The 27449-nt window shown below is 48.1% G+C and overlaps 2 protein-coding genes across 3 annotated transcripts in view; both read right to left on the bottom strand.

The window, feature by feature from the left end:
* Positions 1-12119, bottom strand: part of LOC147354800 (uncharacterized) — a 43176-nt gene extending 31057 nt beyond the window's left edge. The window contains 3 exon segments of the mRNA XM_086354959.1: positions 4716-4811; positions 8734-8860; positions 11827-12119. Of these exon segments, the coding sequence (XP_086211085.1) occupies positions 4716-4811; positions 8734-8860; positions 11827-11859 (256 nt within the window). The 5' untranslated portion in view covers positions 11860-12119.
* Positions 12120-14547: 2428 nt separating this feature from the next.
* AURKC (aurora kinase C) lies at positions 14548-18630 on the bottom strand. Of its 2 annotated transcripts, none has more exons than XM_086354920.1 (7): positions 18415-18630; positions 18255-18294; positions 17839-18030; positions 17312-17450; positions 16600-16748; positions 15019-15193; positions 14548-14852 (listed from the first exon to the last, which is right to left on the bottom strand). In XM_086354920.1, the coding sequence occupies exons 1-7, from the start codon at positions 18461-18463 to the stop codon at positions 14682-14684; spliced, it is 915 nt and encodes a 304-aa protein (XP_086211046.1). In that variant the 5' UTR covers positions 18464-18630; the 3' UTR covers positions 14548-14681. The 2 variants fall into 2 exon arrangements, with proteins under 2 accessions (XP_086211046.1, XP_086211047.1); XM_086354921.1 differs by having other exon boundaries at positions 18255-18291.
* Positions 18631-27449: the final 8819 nt, after the last annotated feature.

Genomic DNA, 27449 nt, shown 5'->3' with positions numbered 1-27449 from the left:
ACTGAGACATTCCCAGAAAGACAAGAGAGACAGGATCAAAGAGAGTATCTGAAGAGCCGAAGACGTCCCAAAATGGATGAAACGTCCAAGAAGTTCAATGAATTCCAAGAAAAATAAACTCAGACACACACTGAGGAAACTGTAAACAAACTTTTGTAAGGCAAAGAAAAAGTATAGCAAGTACGAAGCAACCTGTTATATACAAGCGATTCTCAATAAGATTATCAGATTTCTCATCAGAAACTTGGGAGGCCAGAAACCAGTGGTTCAATATATTCAAGTGTAAAACAAACAAACAGAAAATGTCAAGTAAGAATCCTTAATCAGGGTAAACTGTCCTTTAAAAGAGCAAGGAAGAAATTAAGACATCTCAGTATATGAAAGTTGGAGGAGTTTGTTACCACTGGATCTGCTCTGTAAGAAATTCTTCAGGGAGACTTCCAGGGTGAAATGTAAGAACACTAGACAGTAATTCAAAGCCATATGAATAAATAAAGAGCTTTATAATAGTAAATACATGGGCAGTTATAAAAGATAGAATTATTTTGTAACTCTACATTGTGTATTTACATGATTTAGAAGATTGTTTTTTCAAATTGTTAACCTAAAGGCTAGTATTATTATAACTTTAGCTTATAAGTCCATGTGTAGCTTCCTAGAAATTTAAGAGACTAACACATTTAAAAGAATTAGTAGTTTTACGTTTCTAGGCGTACAACATACAAAGATGTAATTTTGTGACACAAACACTTGAAAGGGGTAATGACAGAGCTGTAAAGGATTTTTGATGTTGCTGAAGTTAGGCTGGTATAAAATCATATTAATGGTAAAACTTTAATACATACATCAAATATAATCCCACGACAGCCATAAATACCTAGAGAATGTATGCAGAAGGAAATGAGAAAGGAATTTAAAAGTTTCACTACAAAATATCAACTAAACACCAGACTATAAAGCAAGAATGAGAATCAAAAACTATAATACATATAGAAATCAAATACCAAAACGACAGAAGTCTCTCCATATCACTAACACTTTAAATGTAAATGGTTAAACTCTTCAATTAAAAAACAGAAATTAGCAGAATTGATAACACATGACCCAACTATATGTTTTCCCCTAGAGACTCACTTCAGATACAAAGACACAAACTGAAAGTCAAAACGGGGAAGAAGATTCTGTACAAATACTAACAAAAAGAGAGCAGACAAAATCGTCTACATTGAAATCAGACAAAACGGACTTTAAATCAAAAAAGATTACAAGCAACAATGAAAGATATTATATAAGTAAAAGTTTTAATATAAGCAAGAAAATATGACTGTAAACAACTACATACTGAAAGAAGATCAAAATACATGAACCAAAGAATGAAAGAACGGAAGAGAAAGAGACAACACTACAAAAGACACGGAGGCTTCAATATCCCATTCTGAGTAATGGAGAGAACAACCAGACAAAGGCTAAGTATAGAAACAGAAGACTTAACATAAACCGACTGTGTCTAACAGATACATACAGAACACTCTACACAACAAGAGCATGCACATTCTTCTCGAGTATACATGGAACATTTTCCAGAACAGACCATAGGTTAAATCACAAATTAAATCTCAATAGATTTAAAAATACATCAAAAAAAGTATAATTTGTTTCTAATGAAAACAAACAAAAAAAATACCAAAACTTACAGGATGCAGTGAATGCAGTTAAGAGGGAGATTTGTAGCTATAAACACTTTCAGTGAAAAACAAAAAAGATGTCAAGTCAACAACCTAACTTAACTTTAGCAGGAAAAGAAAGAAACTAAACCCAAACTAAAGACACACAGGCAATGGAAAAAGAACAGAGAGCCCGGGAAACACACACACGTGGAGCTCTGGGGAATGGAAGAGAAGGGAGAGCAGTTCACAGTAAAAGCAAAGAACATAAATTAAATGGAGCTAGAAAAATGGGTGACACTGGGAATGAGAACACCGTATTCCTGTCTCACACTATCCTCAAATTCTACCTCACACCAGAAAGAGTTAAATGTCAGGTGCCAAGCTTAGAACATCTTATAATGAGGACATCTTTTTGATATTAGGGATGGAGCAGCACCTATAACTGATAAAAGTATCAGTAATGTACAAAAATTCCTAAAAACAAAAGGCAAATAAGTTAACACCTAGAGTTTTCGATGAACTGACATTTCAAAGAAGAAAATACAGTTGTTCGTCAGTATCCACAGGGGAATAACTGGTGTCAGACACTTCCTGCTCAACACCCAAATCCAAAGATGCTCAAGTCCTTTGCATAAAATGACAGTTTTTGCATATAACCTACACACATCCTCCTGTGTACTTTAAATTGTCTCTTGCTTGTAATATCTAATACAATGTAAATACTGTGTAAATAATTGCCAGCAGAAGGCAAACTCAAGTTTTGCTTTTTCGAGCTTTCTGGGATTTTCTTTTCCTCCAGTGTCTTCAATCCATGCTTGATGAATCCAGAGTCAGAACCTGCAGATGAGGAGGACAACTGTACAAATGGGCGGATAATTACATGATGAGAAGCTAAAGCTTGTGAACAATTAAGGAAATGCAAGGCAAGCTCACCTAAGACACAGTTTTGTCAGTTTGTTAAGCAAAAATAAACATGCCTGAGAGCATGAAAGACAGAACAGGACACAGTCAGTGGAATCTAGAGAATTATAGATGGGCAGATCTCTTTTAGAAAACCACGGCAATTGTCACCTAAACTTGAAAGTTTGCACAGCTACAATCCAACAATTTTACTCCTAAAAATGACAAAAGACAGGCCTAATCGTGTGCAAGATGACCAATACATACGAACGTTCCTGGTAGCACTGTTTATGAGAATGATGAAACGTAAAAAAGTAAATGCCCTAGAGAGTGGATAAATATGAAACAGGAATATTTTTTATTTGCTTCAAGTGCAGAAACTTGGGCACATTTTTATGTTAAGTAGACAAAGGATAGTTACTAAGGGGCTTCCCTGGTGGCTCAGAAGGTAAAGCATCTGCCTGCAATGTGGGAGACCCGGGTTCGATCCCTGGGTCAGCAAGATCCCCTGGAGAAGGAAATGGCCACCCACTCCAGTATTCTTGCCTGGAAAATCCCATGGACAGAGGAGCCTGGCGGGCTACAGTCCATGGGGTCGCCAAGAGTCGGACACGACTGAGCGACTTCACTTGTACTTTCAGTTACTAAACAAGCAGTAAATAAGAAACACTTTCCCTAAAAGGTGTGACCTAGACTCTGGTTCAAGAACTGGCCATGAAATGTGCCAAGGTCTCTTCCACCAGGGAAAGGAAAACCACAGCCTGGGAACCTGAGTGCAGAAGGGCTGAGGACCAAGCAGGAGTTTACTGTGGAGCCCTGCTGACACCCCAGGGCCATGCGCTGAGACACCGGCACTGGGGAGGCAATCCCTGTCGGGAGGGCCGGACGCAGGGCTGCTGGGGGTGGGGCGAGGGTCTGGGGCGGCATGCAGTCTCCAGCCTGTGCGGACGGCAGGACCACGTGCTCAGGCGTAGGAGGGGAGGAGTGAGCACTGGGATGGGTTCTCTGCCAGGCGTGCTCACTGGCTGCCTCTGAGATCCTCAGGTGGAGGTGTGTGGAGAGCAGGGGGCAGAGGCTGGGATGCCCCTCTGAGGGGCCACCGATGGCCCCACAAACGCTCACAGGCCAGCTGGGCCACGGACTGACTAGGAGTGGAAAGAGCACGCCTCTGCAGCAGCCCCAGCATCACATACGACGGCTCCAGTGCCCTCAGCAGCCCAGACGTGGGCACACAGGACAAACGTCACTGGGAGGCTTTACCCAACAGGAGGAGACGGGCGACAGGGGACAAGGGAGGGCTCCTCAGTGTCTGAAACGATAGTTTGGGAAAGGGGAAGCAGAGGAGTGCTGGAGAGGCGCTGGGCAGGGAAGATGTGAACCACACTGTTCATCGTGACTAACGGGACGTGGCGGTACCAGCAGCTCACCTCCCACGAGACACCGACTACGGCTCAGACCTTGTGCTGAGCAGTTTTATGTTTTAAAACTGCACACCCCCAGCAACCCCAGGTCAGAGCGACTACCATTGACTGGCGCCTTCAGGAGCAGACCCCCCCTCACCAACCTCCTGCTCCTCTCCTGAGACGGAGGGCTCAGTCACAGCTCTCTGCCCACCCCCCAAGTGTGGCCAAGAGCCCAGTGCCTTCCAGTGGAGGGATCAGAGGGCTGCTGTTTATGGGAGTCAGAGTGGCGTCATCCCCCACTTCTCTGCTAGCTGCAGGGGTCAGGGCACCTGAAGTCACACACTGACGACAGAACGAACCCAGGGCCCCGAGCGGCCGCGTGCTGCAGAGCTCCCCGTGACCCACAGGGACCGGGTGCGAGTCAGAAACAGCGCCTCCACGTGCTTGAGCTCCGAGACGCCGGAGTCCCTCTGACACAGCAGCCAGGCTGTAACTCAGACGAACTTACGTGCAGACACAAGGAGATCCCAAATTTCACTGGGACCACAGAGCTGGTGGTCGGCACGCAGGCCTGAAGCCCAGGACACATCTGAGCTCGTACACCGTTGACCTCGGCGAGGACAGAGGGACCTGGGGTCAAAGGGCTCCGTGGCTTCCAGACCACCAGAGGCCCGAACAAGACGCTTCCCAGGGAACCAGGGCCCGCGGCTTCCGGCAGGGTCTCTGCCCACAGCTTGGCTCCTACCTGCACAGGTGCTTCGGGAGAGGTCTCTCTTCACCGTCCACAGCTCCTGCCCGTGCTCCAGCCGGTAGATCAGCTCAGGTCTGGGGACAGGACACCCTGGGCATGGAGAAAAAAGGAAGACATGGGGGCTTCTGTGAAAACTGGGAAGACCTCTCAGTCTCGTGTGAGACTTCAGGATGCAGACCTCAGAATGAAGCTGCTCCCATGCACACAAAATGGGGAACTGCGACCCAAAAACCAAAGACACACCACACTGCCATGGAGCTTTTATTCCTAACACTAAATCAAAAGCTAATATACAGTTAACATAGTCAAAGGACTGTGTTCAAGCAACTTAAATGCACCACACTACTTCAAAATTGAAATAGATTTATGATGTCATTTAAACAACTGACATATTTGAAATATTGATTCTTTTCGTTCAAAACAAGGTTACGTGTCTCCGTTGCTAAGTTCCGTTTTTAGAACACAAGCAAAGTTCTGTACTGTTCTTTCTACAGACCACAGGTGAGTCTACCCCAGGGTTTCCTCACAGCATTCTCAGCAAGTACATACTACGATCAGCACTTTTCTTTTTTAGCCATGCAGGATCCTAGTTCAGTGACCAAGGATCAAACCATCACCCTCTGAATCAGGAGGGCAGAGACTCAACCACTGGACCACCATTTTTTTAAAAGTTAAAGTTCATTTACAATGTCATGTTTGTATCGGGTGTACAGGAAAAGTGATTCACATACACAAATACCCACACTGCTTTTCAGATTCTTTTCCGTTATAGGTTATTATAAGATACTGAATATAGTCCCTGTGCTGTATTAGAACCTTGTTGTTTATCTATTATTATATATAGAGGTGTGTATCTGTTGATCCCAAACTCTTAATTTACCCCTCACCACACCTGCTTTGCTCTTTCGTAACCATAAGTTTGTTTTCGGAGTCTGTGAGTAGCACCATTTTATAGATAAAAACCATACAGAAAGCAACAATCAGGCAGATAATGTGATGTGCCAAAGAGCCCACAACTGGTGAACGGCTGGGCCAACACGGAGCCCAGGTCTAACCGTCTCGGCTCTGTGTGCTGTTCCACCACAAAGCTACACAAGCCTGCTCCCAGAGGTGCCAAGTGCAGGTCTAGATGATGAAAATCCTGATGAGTAAAGACAGGAGCGGTGGTGGTGAGGCTCGCAATGCTACCCTGCACAAAACCTGGTCACTCCAGGCACTGTTCTGACCCTTTCCAGAAAGTTACCCACTTAGCCCTGTTGCAGCCCCAGGAAGTAAACTCCACCTTACTCCGGTTTACCAAGGAGCACCCCGAGGCCCAGACGCAGTCTGTAACTGCCCAGGACCACACAGTTTTTAAGGTGCAAAGCAGGGACTAAACACCAGAGTCTGGCTCTGACCCTGGCCTCCCCAACACCACAATGAGGAGGAAACAGGAGACACCCCTGAGTGGGGCCAGCATCCTGAGACCAAGTGCGGGGCAGCTGTGAGGGAGGGATGTGAGCACCGAAATGCAACTACTGGGAGCAGGGCTGGGGAGGGGCAGACTCAGCAGACTTCAGTATTTCATGAACTGTGAGAAAATAATAAAACTGAGACTCCTGCACAGTGATACGGTCACATCTACTGCCATCAATATTTCACTAAAAAAAAGGATTTTTACTTCAAAGGAACCCCACAGAGGACAGCTTCATGAAGTGAAGGTGTATGTTCCTTACTGTTAAGGTTCCACTGTACGAGCCTCGCCACGGAAGCCGAGTTCCCCTGACTCTCCTGAGGGCCAGGCGAGCCCGAGGGTCACACGGGAGGAGCAGAGCAGCGCCCGCATCGGGCCTGCTGTGCAGTCAGTCAGCGACCTGGGTGAGCTCTGACTCGTATTCACAGTAACGCCAGTGCTACAAGTGACGCTTTTTCTGTTTCTCACATCCCTTCAAAAAGGGATTCCTGTACAGCAATGGTGAGTGGGAAACAGAAACCCAGAGGCTGACAAGTCGATAAGTCAACCTGAAAATGCAGCCAAGGGACTGAACAGTGAGAGTTAAGGGCCAGCGAGCCTGCACCACGGCTCAGGGATGGCCCCCTGTTGAAGAGAGGAAATTAGCAACAGTTGGGGGGAAGAAGGGTTAAGTACTGAACCACATTTTCCCTAAAGAAGTCAGGAGGCACGAAAAAGAGTAAACGAAGGCCTTCCTCAGGGTCGTTCCCAGTGCCCCTGATGAAGTGTCCGTGAGCCTTCAGAAATGGGGCTTCTCAGCCTCTGGACAACTGACATTCAGATCCAGAAAGTTCTTTGCTGAGGAGAAGGGGAGAGAATGTGTCTCTCCTGCACAGTGTAAGGATGTGTGGAGGCGCTCCGGGTCTTCACTCAGTAAGTGCCTGTAGCAACTCCATCCCAGTGGTGACAACCTATGTCTCCAGACGGGGCCAAGTGTCCCTGGGGAATGAGAACCGCTGGCTTAGAGGATGTAAATCAGGTGACAGGGGAGAGCTAGTGTGATGAGGAGGGGCGCTAAGAGAGTTTGTGGTCAGGAAACAGTTGGTGAGGAAGCGAGGTGGCCATGTGCAGAGAAGAGGTGGCCACGTGAAAAGCCAAAATGCCCAAGAACACCCACCAGGAAAACAGAACAGCACCTCAGAGGCCGGAGGCGAGCACGTCAAGTACGTCAGGTACGCACAGAACGGCAAGGCACCAGTGCGACCAGTCAGTGAGCGTGGGGAGAGCCAGGGGAGGCGGGCGGAGGCATCGGGGCTCGATGGTGGGCATTTCTATTTGTTTAATTCTGTTGTAAATTATCTAAACATGTCAAGCTTTTCCTGATTTTGTTCAACCTCCTCTCACTGACATAGAACACAATCCCAGGTCTCTAAGAACACGCCTGTCTCACCGAAGCCCTGGGTTTACAGCCCTCCCTTCCCTCAAACTGAGCAGCCTGAGAGGACCGTCCCTGAGCTGCTGTCTCTCTACTGTGGCTCTCTGGCCCATGTGGACTGGGTCATCCTCAGCTGAGCAGGGCTGTCGTGTCCACCCTCTGGTGCTGAGGGGCATCTCTGGACTCATCACCAGACCCCGGGACCACTCACTCCCACATGTGACGGGCAGATGCAGCAGACGCTGCCCGATGTCTCCTGGGCACAAAACTGCCACATGCTGAGACGCACTCCTCTCCCAGCTTCTCCTTCTCGGACCAGCAGATGATCCCTGCCGAGACTGAGCGAACATGAGACACCTGTGAAGGTGCAGGAGGACAGAGAAGCCCCCTGACTGAGACCCTGCGGCTAGACAGGACCTGCTGGCACTGAAGGCAAAGGCCTCCTGGGGCCCCGGCTGCCTCACCCTCTTCCTGGAGAACAGCTTGTCACCCATATCCTGTGCACTCGGGTGTAGGGGACGCCTGGGAACCGGTCTCATTCGGTCCGCTCCCTCTCTGGAATGTGAAACAGGAACTCAGACAGAGGCCGGTCTGTGCCGGGCCCTGGGCTGAGAGGCTCAGGTGGTCACTTCCGCCTCATGGACACCCCCACCCCCACCCAGAGCCCTGCAGCAGAGAAAGAGCAACAATATAAACACACGAAGAAGTAGAAACAAGGCATCTGGAGCCTTGGAGAGCAGGGATTGGGCTGGTCACTCCTGTCAAACTTGCTGGGGTGCAAAAGCCATTCTGAAAAGACAGGGACGTGAGCAAAGCCAGAGAAAGAAGCCAGGACGGAAGACCCAGAAGCCAGGGTAGAATCCTGGTTCTCCTATTCCAGTCCCATGTGGCCCGACTGGAAATGCTGCCTTTGGGTTCTGCAGAACATTCATTTCCTTCCACCACTTTCTAAGAGCCAAAGGGGAACTTTATTCAAAGAGACACAGAGACAGCAGGCAAGAGGAGGTGACTCTCAAGCATGAGTGAAACTGTGAGGAAGCAGGGGGGAGGGAGGACTCCTGAGCCCTTCCTGAGAAGCCAAGATGGAGCCAGGGTCCGGGATGCACGGGGTGGCCGGGGCCCGCACAGCAGAGCGGGAGCCTTACCCAGAGACACCAGGAGGCCGCAGTTCTCCAGCATCACCTCCTGGTACAGGGTCCTCTGGGCCGGGTCCAGATGCCCCCACTCCTCCTGGGTGAAGGTCACAGCCACGTCATCGAAGGTCACAGACAGCTGGAATGTCAAATACAGATAGCAGCGTCAGCTTTGGGACGACCGGGTGGGATTAGAGCTTGTCCCTGCGTCGCTGGTAAAGGCGCAGCAAGGCCGAGGCCCTCATCGCCGGGCACCTCCTCCGCACTGGGCTGAAGAGGAGGTGGGCAATGCTGTGGGCATAACACAGTGCAGCCCTACTTCAGATCCTGGGCGTGTGGTTCCCGAGCACTCCGAAAAAGCAGGTCACATGGTGATTTTGGATTCCCACTGCAAATACAAGTTACATTTAGGACTTCCCTGGCGTCCAGTGGTTAAGAATCCACCTACCAACGCAGGGGACATGGGTGTAATCCCTGGTCCACGAAGATGTGACATGCTTCGGGGCAAGCACACCCGTGTGCCACAACTACTGAAGCCCGTGAGCCCTAGAGCCCCTGCTCCGCAACAAGAGAAGCCACCACAGTGAGTCCATGCACGACAACGAAGAGGAGCCGCCCTGCTCGCTGCAACGAGAGAAAGCCTCCACAGCAACGAAGACCCAGTGCAGCCAAGGGTAAATACAGGTTTTACAATGTTTACACCACGCCGCAGTCCACTAAGGGTGCAACAGCACTAGGTCTGCTGCTAAGTCGCTTCAGTCGTGTCCGACTCTGTGCGACCCCATAGACGGCAGCCCACCAGGCTCCGCCGTCCCTGGGATTCTCCAGGCAAGAACACTGGAGTGGGGTGCCATTGCCTTCTCCAATGCATGAAAGGGAAAAGGGAAAGTGAACTCGCTCAGTCGTGTCCAACTCTTCACGACTCCATGGACTGCAGCCTACCAGGCTCCTCCATCCATGGGATTTTCCAGGCAAGAGTACTGGAGTGGGGTGCCCTAAGACAATAATTTGGATGCCTTAATTAAAAAGTACTTTATTGCTAAAAAACGCCAACCATCATCGTGAGCTGTAACCTTGTTGCAGGTGGAACATCTCAACTACTGTAAGAAACTACCACAATGTGACCCAAAGACACAAAGGAAAGCAAATGATGCAAGGCTGCCACAAACCTTCAATCTTCGAGAAAAACAACAGCAACAAAAGCACAGAATCTACAAACACAACAAAGAAAAGTATGATCACAGAGTACAACAGAAGCCTCCCATGCAGGAGCCCTTGGAAAATGACAGAAGGACTAGGACTGAGGGATGCAGACAGAAGGGATGCTACAATGTCAGAGGAATGAGTATATAGTGATAATAATACTACAAATAATGTTAAGCACAGCAGCAGGGGCTACCCAGGTGGCTCAGTGTTAAAGAACCCACCTGCCAATGCAGGAGACTCGGGTTCAATCCCTGGGTCAGGAAGATCCCTGGAGAAGGAAAAGGCAACCCACTCCAGGATCTTTGGTGGGAAATGCCTGGACAGAGGAGCCTGGCAGGCTACAGCCCGTGGGGTCACGAAGTGTGAGACAGGGCTGAGCAGCTGAGCCACCACCACCTGCGCTTCACTGGTCCTGCTACTTGCCCGCCCCGTGCTGAGAGCATTACGTCATGTCCAAAAGCAACTAACAGGACTTCCCTAGATGTCCAGTGGCTAATACTCCACACTCCCAATGCACAGGTCCCAGGATCAATCCCCGGTCAAGGAACTAGATCCCACACGCCACAACTAAGAGTTTACGTGCTGCAGCTAAGAACCTGCACAGCCAAACAAATAAACATTAAAAACAAAAGGCAACTAAGTCCCTAGTTCTCAAGTCACCATTTTCACCAGTGACTCCTAACTAAAAACACTCCACAGTCTGCCTTGTAATCTTACTCCCACCACCACATACTGGACATACTCTGTACACTCTCCTGAAACGTGCAGCAGATGCACGACCACATCCCTGTACCATGAGAACCACTCAGTAAACATAAACAATTCAGCCACCCCACTCTCAGATGAAGAGCCCTACTACTGCAGACCCATCATTTAAATGCTCCAAGACACTGGCTCATGGTTTTTTCACCTTACACAGTGCTCACATCTTTGTATATCGTTTTTTTTTTTTTTTTCTGCAGCTCTGCTCAGCTTGTGGGACCCTAGCTCCCCAACAAGGGATCAAACCCAGGCCCGTGGCAATGAGAGCGCAGAGTCCTAACCGCTGGACCACCAGGGAATTATTAGTTTTCTTGAGTTAATACTTCAATTAGATGTGTGCAAATTCCTAATAAATTGACTGGTTCATACACAGGAATCCTGCAAAAACTCATTTCTGGTGTTAGATAAACTCTTATCACTAGGGACATTTGGGGCAGGTAGGTCAAGAGAAACAAAATTAACTAGGGCCTCAACAATGACTACCAGATGATATGTTTAATTAATTAAAACTCTTTAAGGAAGGGGACAGGGGACGTCCCTGGTGGTCCAGTGGCTAAGACTCAGTGCTCCCAATGCGGGTTGCATCCCTGGTTAGGGAACTAGATCCCACATGCTGGTGTACCTAAATAAAAACATAACTCAAAACTCTCTGGCATATAATCCAACAGCACCCTCCATGACTGTTTAAGCGTGCACCTATGGATGGGCTTTCTCTGGTTGGTCTAAGTTATAAGTGGGGAAAAGAATTAGGGAAAGGGTTAATTATTAATCAAGTCCTGGCCATTTGCAGCCGAGGAAACAAATGTCACTGTTTCTCTACCTGGAAGCTCTAAAGATAGGAATTTGACTTCAGGCAAGTCTGACTTAGACCGGGCAGGACTCCTGGGTTATTGACTGTAGATGACGGGCTGGGTTCCTAGGCAGGTTATTTGCCAAAGTTCCAATTTTATACTCCATCTATTTTGCATTTGTATATTCAGGCTTGCGTGTTCTAGGACTAGAGATAAAGTGGGTGACGAGCCAGCTCCACTGGTCTCACACAAACACAACTGCAGAGAAACTCAATGCCTCTCCTGAATTCCACCCAGCTCAGGAGCTCTCTCCGAATCAGCAATGCCAGGAACACCGTCCACTCACCCGCGCCGGGTCCATCCACGCCGCCGCCATCATGGGCCCCTGAGGAGATAGCGGGACCCGGAGAGGCGGCGACAGAGGCGAGTCCCGCGGGTTCAGCCGACCGCCGCTCGCTCCTTGCTCTGGGCGAGGTGGCCGATCACGGGGAGGCTCACAGCCAGCTCGAACGCGCGCAAGGGAACCCAAGCCACCTTTCTGCTCATTTGCGAAGACGGCACTGGAAGAAGCCACAGAAGAGCTTTACCCTTCCCGACAGCTGGCGTGCACCGAGCCGTCGCACGCAAATGACGTCCACCACCGGTGGGGCCGGAAGCCCCACCTCCCCGCAGGAAATGCCCCCTCCCTGGGCCGTCATTGGCCCAGCGCCTGCTGCAGTCGCGCAGTGTAGCACTTTCTGGGTAATGTAGTTTTTTCTGTGCAGACAACAGGCAGTGGAGCGCGTGTTCAGTCGCTCGGTCGTGTCCCACTCTTTGCGATCCCATGGACTGCAGCACGCCAGGCTTCCCTGTCCATCACCAACTCCCAGAGCTTGCTCAAACTTATGTCCATCGAATCGGCGAACCCCATGAACAGTGTGAAAAGGCAAAAAGAGCCGCTCTACCTCGATGTAAAATATTTAGGAGATCCAAAGCCCCGAATCAGACCCTCTTCACAGCAGGCACAGCTCGGGGGGAGCGAGGGAGCACTAACGGCGCAGGTGAAAAACCATGAATCAACGTATTGGAGCATTTTTTCTTTTTCTTTTTTGGTTGGGCACAGTGTTCAGAGTCCTAACTACTGGACCGCCAAGGAATTCCCTTGGAGCGTTTAAATGATAAATCTGCAATGATGGGACTGTTCATCCGATAGGAGTGGCTGAATTGTTTGTGGTTCTAGTCATACAGAGATGTGGTCCCGCCTCTGCTGGACATTTCATATTGAGAAGAATATTGAATATGGTGGTGGGAGTAACAAGGCAAACTCTACATGGGGTGTTTTTTAGTCAGAAGACACAGAGGTGAAAAAGATGCCTGCAAGGGTGGAGGACTTCCTGGTGCTCCAGTAGCTTAGACTTGGCGATCCCAATGCAGGGGACCCGGGGCTCCATCTCTGGTCAGGGAACTAGATCCCACATGCTGTAACTAAGAGGTTGCATGCCCCAGGGAGGAGATCAGAGATCCTGAGTGCCCTAAGACCCCGCACAGCCAAATAAACAATTATTTGGGGGGGGGGGGGAAGCGCCTGCAGTGAACAAAGAACATGTTTGAGCTCCCCACTGGGTAGTTTGGATATTTATTGCTATTTATTCTTGCTTTTGAATTGTGGTGCTGAGGACGACTCTTGAGAGTCCCCTGGACTACAAGATCAAACCAGTCAATCTTAAAGAAAATCAACTATAAATATTCATCAGAAGGACTGATGCTGAAGCTCCAATACTTTGGCCATCTGATCTGAAGAGCTAACTCACTGAAAAAGACCCGAATGCTGGGAAAGATTGAGAGGACAGGAGGAGAAGGGGGTGACAAAGGATGAGATGGTTGGATGGCATCACTGACTCAATGGACATGAATCTGAGCAAACCCTGGGAGACGGTGGAGGACAGGGAGACATGGTGTGCTGCAGTCCATGGAGTCACAAAGAGTCAGACATGACTTAGCAACTGAACGTCAGTTTTTGGTAGATGAAGGGAGGAGCTGCCACCGGAAGGACTCGGAGGGGAGGCTGGAAGAGCACTTCTGCAAATGCTGCAAGCAAAGGTTAGATTTCAGAAGAGTTTGGAGATTGGTTTTTCCTGATGCAATCAGAACATGACAACACCACACACATGCTAGTGAATTCATTTGAGAATTGGGTGGCATTGATGTGCAGCAACACATCTTATCTTAAAGATGGCAGCATGTTGGATGTCAGTATAAAGAGAGGGGAGTGTGTGATCACGGGGTTAATTAGTCCTGTTTTACAAAGGACATTCTCCTGAAAACCTGGGGAAGAGTAAAGTGAGTCTAGGGGCCCCTGAGATAGGGGGTAGGTAATGCACCCTTGGACTGCAAAGAGATCCAACCAGTCCATCATAAAGGAGATCAGTCCTGGGTGTTCATTGGAAGGCCTGATGTTGAAACTGAAACTCCTACACTTTGACCACCTGATGCGAAGAGCTGACTCATTTGAAAAGCCCCTGATGCTGGGAAAGATTGAGGGCAGGAGGAGAAGGGGACAACAGAGGATGAGATGGTTGGATGGCTTCACCGACACAATGGACATGGGTTTGGGTGGACTCCGGTTGTTGGTGATAGACAGGGAGGCCTGGTGTGCTGCGGTTCATGGGGTCGCAAAGAGTTGGACACGACTGAGCAATTGAACTGAACTGAATGCACCATCAGGGTGGTTATCTGCATAAAGTAATAACTAGTTTTCAGGAAGAGTGGTTAAGTCACAATACCTGTGACCCAAGAAGAGCATCAGTTAGGGCTGCTCTCGTGGGAAAGTTTCTACAAGAAATAAAGACTTCACCCAGTCACACACCAACACATGCAAAGACCCGTGTGGGACATCCCTGGTGGCCCAGTGGTTAAGAATCCACCTTGCAATGCAGGGGACGCAGGTTCCATCCCTGATGGGGGAACTGAGATCCCACAAGCAGAAGAGCAACTGAGCCTAGAGTCTTTATGCTGCAATGAAAGATGCAACAAAGCTCCTGCAACTAAGACCAGACGCAGCCAAACGATGTTTTAAAAAGAGACTTGGTACAAAATGATTCAACTTTTATTAAGTATGATAATAAAATGATGCATCTTAAAAGAGAAGAAACAAAAGACAAGTGAGCTACCAGAGCCAACGGTGCTCCATGAGCAATCCCAAAGGGATGGGGGGGACAGGGCTCAGAAAGCCATAGGAACAGATGGGGGCAGCACCCTCTGAGAGTGGGCCCGGATCCATGGGTGTTCCAAGACCCGGACCAAGGGCAGCCTCTCCAAGGGCTGGAATCTGAGAAGCTTGGAGATCAGGTCCCGAGCCCCCGAAGACATTGATGGAGGAAACCTTAAATCTACCTGATGAGGCCAGAGAAGTATGGTTAATTGCCTCGATCCATTCATGGCACTGTCCTAGATCTTAGTAGACCACCACTGTATGTGCCCCAGGCTCCGCAGGCCCACCCACCTCCCCACCCCCTACAAACCAGTTCCCGCATGAATGCCCAGAGTGTGGCCATCCCACCTTGAGGATGCGTCTGTAGGTCTCACTAGTGGAGGCACTCTCAAAGGGTGGATTTCCTACCAGCAACTCATAGCAGAGCACCCCAATGCACCATAGATCCACCTTCTCATCGTATGTTCTCCCCTCGATCATTTCTGGGGGCAAGTAGTCCAGCGTCCCACACGTGGTCCTTCTCCTAGAGGGTTGCAGAGAAAGGGGCATAAGTACAAGAGAAGGTGTCCATCCCCAGCTTCCAGGCCCAGGCAGTCCCTTCCCAAGCACAGGAATCAGGAAACACCAAGTTTTAACATGCATCAAGGTTCCGAGACCACAAGTACTGGGACCCATCAATTCCATATTCTGAGATTCTTTCTACAATTATTTATATTTAGCTCATGATCCAGGAAGTTTTCACAAGGAAGATTTGAAACAAATTGATGGTGCAACAAGAGAGACCAAGTAAATTCAGTTCAGTTCAGTTCAGTCGCTCAGTCGTGTCTGACTCTTCGAGACCCCATGAATCACAGCACGCCAGGCCTCCCTGTCCATAACCAACTCACAGAGTTCACTCAGACTCATGTCCATCGAGTCAGTGATGCCATCCAGCCATCTCATCCTCTGTCGTCCCCCTTGTCCTCCTGCCCCCAATCCCTCCCAGCATCAGAGTCTTTTCCAATCAGTCAACTCTTCGCATGAGGTGGCCAAAGTACTGCAGTTTCAGCTTCAGTATCATTCCCTCCAAAGAAATCCCAGGGCTGATCTCCTTCAGAATGATCTCCAAGTAAAATAGTCATGCTTTATTTTTTTTTTTTCAAATTTTAAACTTTTTATTTTGTATTGGGGTATAGCCAATTAAAGAATCTGCCTGCAATGCAGGAGACCTGGGTTGGGAAGATCCCCTAGAGAAGGAAATACCAACCTCACTTCAGTATTCTTGCCTGGGGAATTCCAGGGACAAAGGAGCCTGGTGGGCTACAGTCCATGGGGTTGCAAAGAGTCAGACACGGCTGAGTGACTTTCACTCATATAGCTGATTAACAATGTTGTGGTAGTTTCAGGTGAACATCGAAGGGACTCAACCGTATGTATACATGTATTTATGTCCACGTGTGTGTGTGTTAAGTCACTTCAGCCACATCCAGCTCTTTGCAGCTCCATGGACTATAGTTGACAGGCTCCTCTGTCCATGGGATTCTCCAGGCAAGAATACTGGAGTGGGTTGCCACGCCCTCCTCCAGAGGATCTTCACGACCCAGGGATGAAACCCACATCTCTTGCATTGGTAGGCAGGTTCTTTACAGCTAGCACCACCTGTGAAGCCCTATATACATGTATAATTATGCTTTGTTGATAGAGTAAAATTTGTGGAATTATGGCACAATAGTTCTTGATGTATTTACATGGAAATTTATTGATAAACTTATATGTTAAGAGGATTTAAAACAAAAGGTATAGTTGAACCCCATTCTTTCAGTCAACAAATATATATTAGAATATGCATTTCAAAAGGTAGTATTTAAATACAAACTCAGTTTGTATCTGGGTCTTACATGTGAGATGAATTAAACTAGATCATTCTTAACTGGCACCCACCGGACCTACCTCAGAGAGGGGGTGTGCACAGACCAGCCGAAGTCTGCAATCTTCACTTCACCCATGAGCCCCAGCAGCAGGTTCTCTGGCTTAATATCCCTGTGAATCACCTTCCTTTCATGGCAGTAGATCAGAGCATCTGCCAACTCCTCTATTATCTGTGTGAGAAATGAAAAAGCAGTCTGGAAATGAAGCCAGCCACGAGAAGATGATGATTAATGCTTGATTACCCATCTGGAGCCCTCCCAAAATCTCTTGCTTCCTATTTCTAAGTCAGTTCCACTCATTTATTTCAGTGAACTCCCTCAGAGCATTTCATGTTTCTTTCCATAAGGTAGTGCGGTTAGATTCTGTTGCTCACAACCAAAGAATCCAAACTTACACACAGTACTTATTAATATTCTGGGGTAATTATTAGGGCATCCACATGGAAGAGGAAAGGCAACTCACTCCAGTATTCCTGCTGGGGAAACCCCTTGGACAGAGGAGTCTGGTGGGGGCTACAGTCCATGGGGTTGCAAAGAATTGGACACGACTGAGCATTAGGGTATCCAAATATGAAGTTGTAGGATGTAAGTCACTATATATAACTTAGTGTCACTATATATAATTTATAGAATGAAATAAAGAAAGAAGCCACGTGGACACTCGTGAAAGCCTCAAGCAATGACCCCCACACCAGCCCATTGTAAACTCGTGAACCTGAGCCCTCCCGCCTCACCGTGGCTGTACGCTGTTCATCAAACGTGTGACTCCTTTGCAGCGCCTTGTAGAGCTCGCCCTTTGGGGCATATTCTAAAATCAGGTACACCCGGCGCGCATCATGGAAGTAGTTGTACAGGCGCAGGATATTGGGGTGTCTGGAGGACAGAAGGAGTAAGTGTCAAGACTGCTCCCTAAAAAAACAAAACACAGCTCCCTGAGGCCCAACTCAAGATGCTATTGTAAGTGACTGGTCACACAGAGGGGCAAATTGTGCTGGGACCTGTATAGGAACCGCTCCGTCTGTAAATTTGTGAGCGGAAAACGAAGCAGGTGTCAGAATTCGAGTGTCTGACGCAGGGAGCTTTACATGGTATAACTGGAATGAACTGCAGAGGGGAAAAAAAATCTTTAAGATGCAAGCAAACGGCTTATTTGGAGGTAGTACGGGGGGAAACGCTGAGTTCAGATGTCAGAGACGGAACAGGAAAACAGGAAAGAGAAAAAAATAAGAACCGGCACAGGAAACTCATAGAGTATCCTTACTGGAGATGGGCCTGGATTTCAACTTCCCTGCGCAGCTGGTGTTCCAGGCCTTCCTTCTCTATCTGGGACTTGAACAGGACTTTCAGGGCCACGATGAAATGGTTTTTCTTCAGGCGAGCCAGGTACACATTCCCAAATTTTCCCTTGCCGAGAGGACGCCCGATTTCAAAATCATCAACTGTGAAACGCCGCCTGACAGGAAAGAAAGCAGAGCGCCTCCGTTTCGGAGGTGAGTGGAGAGTCGGGGGTCCCTCGTGCTCGCCTTCCGCTTTCACTGTTTCCCTCCTCGGGCCCCTTTTCCTTCTTAAGGGCTCAGCCAGGGTGTTGGGTCCATAACTGTCGGTCCCCTAAGGCAACACTTCACACACTCGGTCCCACTTCCCTTCCTCTTCCTGATAAAAAACAAAGGCGCTCACGCGGTTGGGGCTCCGGGCACCGTTTGACCTGCTGCAGCTACTGAAAAAAGAAAAGAGATGTCCATCCTTTGTTCTGTGCACCCCCTCACCCCCAACACCCGACCCCAGGCCTGTCTTCTAAACACCCTCTTTCCCTGTTCCTGGTACATAACCCTTCCACCTGCGTGCTGCATCCCGCCCGCCTTCCTCGCAGTTCCTCGATGGCTCATGACCAGAGACGGTGTGGAGGAGGACGCCCTGCGGAGCTGGGTGTCCAGGCAGGAGGTAACATTCAGGTTGAGGCTCCTGTAGTCGCCACTTGCTCCCTTACAGACTCGGGGAACCAGCTACGCGGCAACCTACTACGAGGACCCCCTCTCAGGGACTGAATCGGGGCAACTTTCTGCATTCGCACGCTAGGATATTTATACTATGTTCTCTGGCCCCATTGGCCGAGCAGGTAGTTCCTGGTTGACTCCCATTGGTTAAAATTTCTGACGATTAGGAAGCATGCTCAACGGAAGGGGCAAGAATGAGCGCTTCCGGTCCGGTGACTGGAGGCGGGACTTAGGGGACTGGGCCAATAAGAGGGCCGGGCATGGAGCCAAGAAGGTGGGAAACGCCCCAGAAAGACACAAGTGGAGGTAAAGGGATCAAGCGGGGAGTGGTGTGCAGAGTCTGTGCTGCTCAATTCAGTTCAGTTCAGTCACTCAATCGTGTCCTACTCTTGGCGACCCCACAGACTGCCGCACCAGGCCTCCCTGTCCATCACCAACTCCGGAGATTGCTCAAACTCATGTCCATCGAGTCACTGATGCCATCCAACCATCTCATCCTCTGCCGTCCCCTTCTCCTCCGCCTTCAATCTTTCCCAGCGTCAGGGTCTTTTCAAATGAGTCAGGTCTTCTCATCCGGTGGCCTAGGTATTGGAGCTTCAGCTTCAGCATCAGTCCTTCCAATGAATATTAAGGACTGATTTCCTTTAGGATTGACTGGTTGGATCTCCTTGAAGTCCAAGGGACTCTCAAGAGTCTTCTCCAAAACCCCAGTTCAAAAGCATCAATTCTTCGGTGCTCAGCTTTCTTTATAGTCCAACTCTCACATCCATACATGACTATGGGAAAAACCATAGCTTAGACTAGACAGACCTTTGTTTGCAAAGTAATGTCTCTGCTTTTTTATATGCTGTCTAGGTCGCTCATTGCTTTTCTTCCAAGGAGTAAGCGTCTTTTAATTTCATGGCTGCACTCACCCTCTGCAGTGATTTTGGAGCTCAAGAAAATAAAGTCTGTCATATGTTCAGGTACTTTCTTTCTAGTCCTAGTTTGTGGATTTTTTGTTAAAATCATGAATTCTGTCAAAGGCTTTTATAATATCAATTGAGATGATCATGTGGGCTTTTATCTTTCATTCTGTTGTCCTTCCATTACAGGAGTAAACTGCATTTGGTCGTGGTATATCATCCTTTTGATATGGTACTTAATTTGTTTTGCTAATATTTTGTGCAGGGTTTTTTCATCCTATTCCTAAGAGATATTTCTTTGTAGGCTTTTTGTTTTGTTTTGTTTTGTTTTGGCTGTAGTCACTATGTGCAGTGATTTTGAAGCCCCCCAAAAATAGTCTCTCACGGTTTCCTTTGTTTCCCCATCTATTAGCCATGAAGTGAGGGGACCAGATGCCATGATCTTAGCTTTATGAATGTGAGTTTTAAGCCAACTTTTTCACTCTGCTCTTTCACTTTCATCAAGAGGCTCTTTAGTTCTTTGCTTTCTGCCATAAGAGTGGTGTCATCTGCGTATCTGAGGTTATTGATATTTCTCCCAGCAGTCTTGATTCCAGCTTGTGCTTCATCCAGCCTGGCATTTTGCATGATGTACTTTACATATAAATTAAATAATCAGGGTGACAATATACAGCCTTGACATACTCCTTCCCCAATTTGGAATCAGTCCATTGTTCCTTGTCCGGTTCTAACTGTTACCTCCTGACCCGCATATGGATTTCTCAGGAGGCAGGTCAGGTGGTCTGGTATTCCCAACTCTTTAAGAATTTAAGAATATTCCATGGAACGCATAGTATCTGATTTTGGCTTCCTTTGTGGCTCAGCTGGTAAAGAATCCGCCTGCAATGTGGGAGACCTGGGTTCGATCCCTGGGTCAGGAAGATCCCCTGGAGAAGGGAAAGACTACCCACTCCAGTATTCTGGACTGGAGAATTCCATGGACTGTATCTGAATGAATGAACATGTATATAAATCTCTGAGGGAGTGAGTTAAGAAAGTCAGTGACATAAGGAAGTGTGTGTGCTAAGTCCTTTCAGTTGTGTTCAACTCTTTGCCACCCCATGGACTGTAGCCCTCCAGCTCCTCTGTCCATTGGATTCTCCAGGCAAGAATACTGGAATGTCTAACCATTCCCTTCTCCAGGGGATCGTCCCTAACCCAGGGATCAAACCTGCATCCCTTACGTCTCCTGCAATGGCAGCCTGGTTCTTTACCATTAGTACCACCTGGGAAGCCAGACGGCCAGTGTGACTGACGAGAAATCAACGGCAGGAAGCTGCCAGGGTGTTGCACTGAAGAGCCAGTTCTGGCTCCATGTTGGATCTGTTTCTTTGACTTTAACCTTTGCTTTTAGTTATTTTGGCTTGTTTGCTTTTGTTATGATAATCATACATAATAGCCTGCCTCGGGGAACCCTCCCCTCAGCCTGACTGTTAAACTGAAGTACCTTTATTCAGCTCACAGAGAGACAATCTGACCCAGCTCACCTGTGAATGGTTGCACTAAAGAAGAAATTAACACATCTGGTATTGTTTTGCAAAATAAAGGGCCATTTTACTTTACTTCCTCACCTCCTCTCCCTCTCTGTTTTAGAGAAGAACCTGCCATCCAGACCAAGGTAAGGTGATTATTTTGAGACTTTAGTCTGCCATCCTCTCTGTCAGCCGGCTTTCTAAATAGAGTCGTATTCCTTGCCTCAATACCTGTCTTTGATTTTATTGGCCTGTCGTGCGGTGAGCACAGTGAGCTTAGACTCAGTAACAGGGACGTGTTATGCTGTTGGCACACACCAGGACCAAGTGCAACTCAAGCTGCCCCAGCTTGAGGGTCCTGTCCTATTCAGGCCGTTCCTCAGGCTCCTCCTCAACCACTCACATGCATGAGGGTCACCGTGGTGGAGCTCCCTGACATCTGCTTCTGTCTCCAGATATCCTATGGCTTGTGTGCCCTCCCTCAATACACCTGCCTCCCCCAGCCCAGGACTGCCCAGGCCATTTGGCATGGGGGCAAAGACCCATAGCTGCACTTACTGCTCCCCTCTCATGTACTCACTACAGTACAGCTGACCCTTAAATGAGGGCTGGGGTGGGGCTGACGTTCAGCACTGTCAAAACCCACACATGGACTTCCGTGGTGGTCCAGTGGTTAAGACTCCGTGCTTCCACTGCAGGGGGTACAGGATCGATCCCCCATTGGGGAAGATTCATGTGGCATGCAGTGTGGTGCAACAAAAAAAAAAAAAAAGGGAAAAAAAAAAATCCACATTTAAGTTATGGTTAGCCCTTGGTCTTACCACCAGGGTTCTTGGACTCCTTAATCAATAGAAATGGATGAGTGTTGTAGAAAAAATACAAATGAAGTTTTTCCTTCTCTAAGAACAGACATTACTTTACCAACAAAGGTCCATCTAGTCAAGGCTATAACCATAGCCTTCCAGTGGTCATGTATGGATGTGAGAGTTGGACTGTGAAGACAGCTGAGCGCTGAAGAATTGATGCTTTTGAACTATGGTGTTCGAGAAATCTCTTGAGAGTCCCTTGGACTGCAAGGAGATCCAACCAGTCCATTCTGAAGGAAATCAGCCCTGGGTGTTCTTTTGAAGGAATGATGCTAAAGCTAAAACTCCAATACTTTGGCCACCTCATGCGAAGAGTTGACTCATTGGAAAAGACTGTGATGCTGGGAGGGATTGGGGGCAGGAGGAGAAGGGGGACGACAGAGGATGAGACGGTTGGATGGCATCACTGACTCAATGGATGTGAGTTTGAGTGAACTCCGGGAGATAGTGATGGACAGGGAGGCCTGGCGTGCTGCGATTCATGGGGTCGCAGAGAGTCAGACACAACTGAGCGACTGAACTGAACTGAACTGAAAAACAGAAAAGTAAAGGGAACAGTGAGCAGTCTAGAGAAGAAACTTGGATGGGCCTGAAAGATCTCCTGAGGTGCCAGCCTGCTGTATTCTCCCCTCACTGGGCAGAGAAATAAAGCCATCTTTCTATGTCCCCTAAACTCTGTCTCTGTATTTTTCATTTGCAATTGGTGGGTAGACAAAGTCATAACCTTGGCGATAACAAAGAGGCCTGAGGAGAAATTCAGGCAAGACTTCATAGGCAAGACTCCTGCTGCAGGAGGGAGAAAACAAGAACAGGTTCCCTGACTCACTCCGTGGAGGGCGGGGGACGAGCTGGTCTCTTAAACCAGTTGAGGGTAGGGGTGGGCCCGGGGTGGGCCCAGGGATGGGGATGGAGACGTGGCTTAGGTTGTCTGCCACCCGCTGGCTGGTGCTGTGTGCAGCGAGCATGCCAGTACACTGTTTTTGCTCCCATCAGGGTCCATTTGTTCCCAGCTCATCAGAAACGGCAGTTGAGTTTTTGGTCTTTTTGTATCTTATTGCTCATAATCTTATACATGCAGGCAGTTATTTTTAGTCCCTTATAGTTTCTTTGTATTTTGTTGCTGGAGGAGATGTTTGTCCAGCTGAAAGTCCTACAGCAAGGGTTCCAGCCTATCTTATCAGCATTCGCCATTCCTCTGTATCCTTGCTTCTGCATCTAGGAACTCTACCAACCCGGGATGGCACAGTACTATAGTACACTGGACGAGAAATCTGCATGTAAGTGGACCTACGCAGTTCAGACCCCTGTTGTTCAAGGGTCAACTCTATTTGTTGGACTCAGTAATTGGTTTCCACTTTGGGTCTCAAATAGTAAGCCCACATATTTGTTTGACATATACAGAATTTTCAAAACAATTGTAACTGAACTCTTTTAGATAGGAAATAGGGTAAATTGTTAGAGAAATACAATTTAAAAAGAAAAAGTCTCCTCCTCATTCAGAAAAGTCTCACTGCAAAGACAGTAAAGAAATAAAAGTTTAAAGTTGTATAAGCATTAGACTAGAATCTGATGCACATGGCAGATGGTCGTTGCTGCTACTGCTGCTGCTAAGTCACTTCGGTCGTGTCCGACTCTGTGCGACCCCATAGACGGCTGCCCACCAGGCTCCCCCGTCCCTGGGATTCTCCAGGCAAGAACACTGGCATGGGTTGCCATTTCCTTCTCCAATGCATGAAAGGGAAAAGTGAAAGTGAAGTCGCTCAGTCATGTCCAACTCTTCGCAACCCCATGGTCTGCAGCCTACCAGCCTCCTCTGTCCATGGGATTTTCCAGGCAAGAGTACTGGAGTGGGGTGCCATTGCCTTCTCCAGATGGTCGTTAAGAGACTTCAAAGAACACTCACCCCTTCATATAGCCAAACAGACACAAACCATTCCCTGCGTTTTCCAATAAACAATTAGTCCTATGAAGTAAGGACAGCACCATTTATTACACATAGTTCATGCTACACTAACGCAGTAATGGGGTGATTACTTGCTGTTACACTGGCTTTCTATAGAGGAAAACTGACTTCTCATACGATGGGAGGTAGTTTTGCTACTTGGAGCAAATTGGGCTCCTGCCCTCACCCCTGCCCCACAAGAAACTGGGATGTGTGAGTGACAGTCGCTCAGTCGTGTTTGACTCTTTGTGACCCCCATGGATCGTAGCCTGCCAGGCTCCTCTGTCCATGGAACCCTCTAAGCAAGAATACTGGAATGAGTTGCCATTCCCTTCTCCAGGGGATCTTCCTGACCCAGGGATCAAACCCAGGTCTCCTGCACTGCAAGCAGGTTGTTTACCAGCTGAGCCACTGGGACAGAAAGATGCTATCTCCTTTGATGACTTCATTTCATAAAAATGGACCCCTGGGCCTTTGAGAAAGACATTCCTGGGTTGTGAGGGTATTGGGGTGTTTGAGTAAAGCAAGGCTAGTGCAGCTTAGCCTTAATTTGCTGGGATTAGAATGGTACGAGATAAGCTTGGAGAGAAAACAGAGGCAAACCGTGTAGAACCTTGTCGGCCATTGTAAGGAGCTTCTATTATGCTCCTGAACACGTTCTAAAATGTACCTGTGGGGGACTCCTGGGGGACCAGTGCTTTCACGGACTCGGTGCTTTCATGGACTCCGTGCTTTCACAGTTGGGGTCTGGGTTCCATCCCTGGTCAGGGAACCAATATCCCACATGGCGTGGCCAAAAAAAAAAAAAAAGACTTTCCCTTTATCTCTGCATCCTTAGACAGTCTTGCCTGGTAAGAGTGATTTCTCTGCTTATGTCTGTGGGCCCCACTGTATCATTAAGACCAGAAAGTTTATGCTAACAGTGGGACTCACGGTGAAGGGTGGGTTTTGTCTGCCTACGACTACACTACACTTTGCCTTCTGTGGATCCTGTCTCCATGGTCAGTCCAGTGGGCGCTGCCTCGATAAAGGCATCTGTGGGCCGGGAAGCTGGGGCGAACTTCCCTTCTGGTGTTGATGAACACGCTGTCACACAGCTCTGGAACTGCACGGGGAGTCACCCAGGCGCGGTGCTCGGTTCCTCTTGCATTGTATTCTAGGTGCCTTTTCCCCTTGCAGATCGCGGTCTCTGTCTTTCTGTGGTGACACCAAGCCTGAAGGTGGTCTTGGGCAGACATGAAAGTCTCCTTGAAAAAGGAAAGTACTGACCTAGATGGGAATCACGGTAAAGGCTTCCCTGGGGAAGTGCTATTTGATGTGAGATGTGATTTTCCAGTGGTCATATATGGATGTGAAAGTTGCACTGTGAAGAAAGCTGAATGCCGAAGAATTGATGCTTTTGAACTGCGGTGTTGGAGAAATCTTTTGAGAGTCCCTTGGACTGCAAGGATATCCAACCAGTCCATTCTAAAGATCAGTCCTGGGTGTTCTTTGGAAGGACTGATGCTAAAGCTGAAACTCCAATACTTTGGCCACCTCATGCAAAGAGTTGACTCATTGGAAAAGACTCTGATGCTGGGAGGGATTGGGGGCAGGAGGAGAAGTGGACGGCAGAGGATGAGATGGCTGGATGGCATCACTGACTCAATGGACATGAGTTTGGATGAACTCTGGGACTTGGTGATGGACAGGGAGGCCTGACGTGCTGCAATCCACGGGGTTGCAAAGAGTCAGACACAACTGAGAGACTGAACTGAACTGTACTGTGAAGGGTAAGCATTCATTCTCCAGCCAAAGTGTAGGGAAGAGCCTAGCAATGGGTGGGGAGACAAAAGGAAACACAAGTCAAGAGCAGAGCAGTGGGATCGTGAAAGAGAGAAGGGAGCAAATTAGACACATCCCACACCAGGTAAGGCCCCATGGATGGGCTACGTGAAGGCTTTGGTTTTTATCTCCAGAGTTAAGGGAAGTCATGAAACAACTGAAGGGCATGTGTGTTGGGCAGGTGCCAGTCTAATTTGCACTGCATCTCTAGTTTCAGTGTGGAGAATGGACTGGAGAGGAAATACAGGTGAAAAAATACCTAGTTACTAAGCTGAAACAGAAGTGATAGATGATGTGTGATAGTCCAGGAAGGAAGTGGTGGGTTACGGAAGACAAACCTGAGAGGCATTTAAGAGGTGACACTGGCAACTTGGCGTGTGGAGTGTAAGGAAACAGAGGTCACAAGGTTGAGTCGGGGTTCTGTCCTTGGTCACCAAACCGTGCCATGTGGTGCAGAGGCAAAACTACAAGAGGATCAGTATCAGGGAGGAGCGGGAGCCACTTTAGGAACCTTTAAACAGTCACGTGGAGACCGACATCTTCCAAACACTCAAGTAGGGGCAGTAATCAGGAATTCAGGTCTAGGGCCCCAAGAAGTCAGGACTGGGAAAATAAATTCCAACTTGTTCAAAGTAACAAAGGTCTGTATAATCAAAACTATGTTTTTTCCAGTACTCATGTATGGATGTGAGAGTTGGACTATAAAGAAGGCTGAGTGCCGAAGAATTGATGCTTTCAAACTTTGGCATTAGAAAACTCTTGAGAGTCCCTTGCACTGCAAGATCAAACCAGTCTATCCTGAAGGAAATCAACTCTGAATATTCATTGGAAGGACTGATGATGAAGCTGAAGCTCTAATACTTTGGCCACCTGATGCAAAGAGCTGACACATTAGAAAAGACCCTGATGCTGGGAAAGACTGAAGGTGGGAGAAGGTGGGAGAAGGATGAGATGGTCGGATGGCATCACCAACTCAATGGACACGAGTTTAAGCAGGCTCCTGGGGGATGGTGAAGGACAGGGAAGCCTGGCATGCTGCAGCCCACGGGGTCACAATGAGTTGGACAAGACTGAGTGACTAAACAACAACAATGAAGATAAGTGAAGCCGCATGAAGGATGCGGATGAAGCCTAGGGAGAGACCACAAAGAAAGAAAAGGGACTGTGGAAACTGTTTAGGAATTTCAAAACTGCATGGGTGGCTAGACGTGCATGAGTCAGCAAGGAAGGAAAAAAAAGAAAGGAGGGAGAAAACCAGGAGAGTGATGATATGGAACGAAAAAAAGTGTATTTCAAGAATGGTCAGTGAGATGATTCTCAGTCTCAAGACCAGGGCTTACATTATATAAACACGGGAGTCACTGCTGACCTTGGCCAGGGTGATGAAGACAGCAGGACCCTAGGAAGGAGGTTCACAAGGCAGGGAGGTTTGGGAAACGGAAGAAAAAGGATGAGGTAACAGTGAAGTGCAATTATCACAAGGAAACGAAGAGAATCCCAAGGGCACTCCTCAGTTAAAGGAAGAGGGAGGAATAAAGATGTGAATACGTGAGACGTGGTGAAGACAGTGGTGCCGGACGCTCAGGGCAATGGATGAAGACAAGTCAGAAAGGGTGAGGGACAGAGCAGATGAAAAACAGGCTTTAGGCAGGTGAGGTCACAGGCAAGAAAAACATTGGGCACACTCTGAGGTGGGGCAAACGGTGATGACTGCCTAAGTGCAAGCAAAGCACTTCAAACGTGTGAAGATTTATCCTGAGAGCAAGCACATGAAATGACACTAGAACAAGCCATAGTGAGAGTTGCTGAAAGATGATGCAACTAGAGAGG

The sequence above is a fragment of the Bos grunniens genome, chromosome 18, assembly GCF_055505025.1.
Source record: "Bos grunniens cultivar Pamir isolate PY7600 chromosome 18, Bosgru_T2T1.0, whole genome shotgun sequence".
Taxonomy (NCBI): Eukaryota; Metazoa; Chordata; class Mammalia; order Artiodactyla; family Bovidae; genus Bos; species Bos grunniens.
This window is presented reverse-complemented; position numbering and strand designations above follow the sequence as displayed.

Bases quoted from the DNA above. Each gene is read 5' to 3' on its own strand.
- AURKC (XM_086354920.1), bottom strand. From the start codon at position 18,463: ATGAGCCATCGAGGAACTGCGAGGAAGGCGGGCGGGATGCAGCACGCA. The intron at 18,031-18,254 runs GTGAGCGCCTTT...CTTTCCTGTCAG, and splicing joins GTGCCCGGAGCCCCAACCGC to GCGGCGTTTCACAGTTGATG. The intron at 15,194-16,599 runs GTAGGTCCGGTG...GCAACCCTCTAG, and splicing joins GTGCACACCCCCTCTCTGAG to GAGAAGGACCACGTGTGGGA.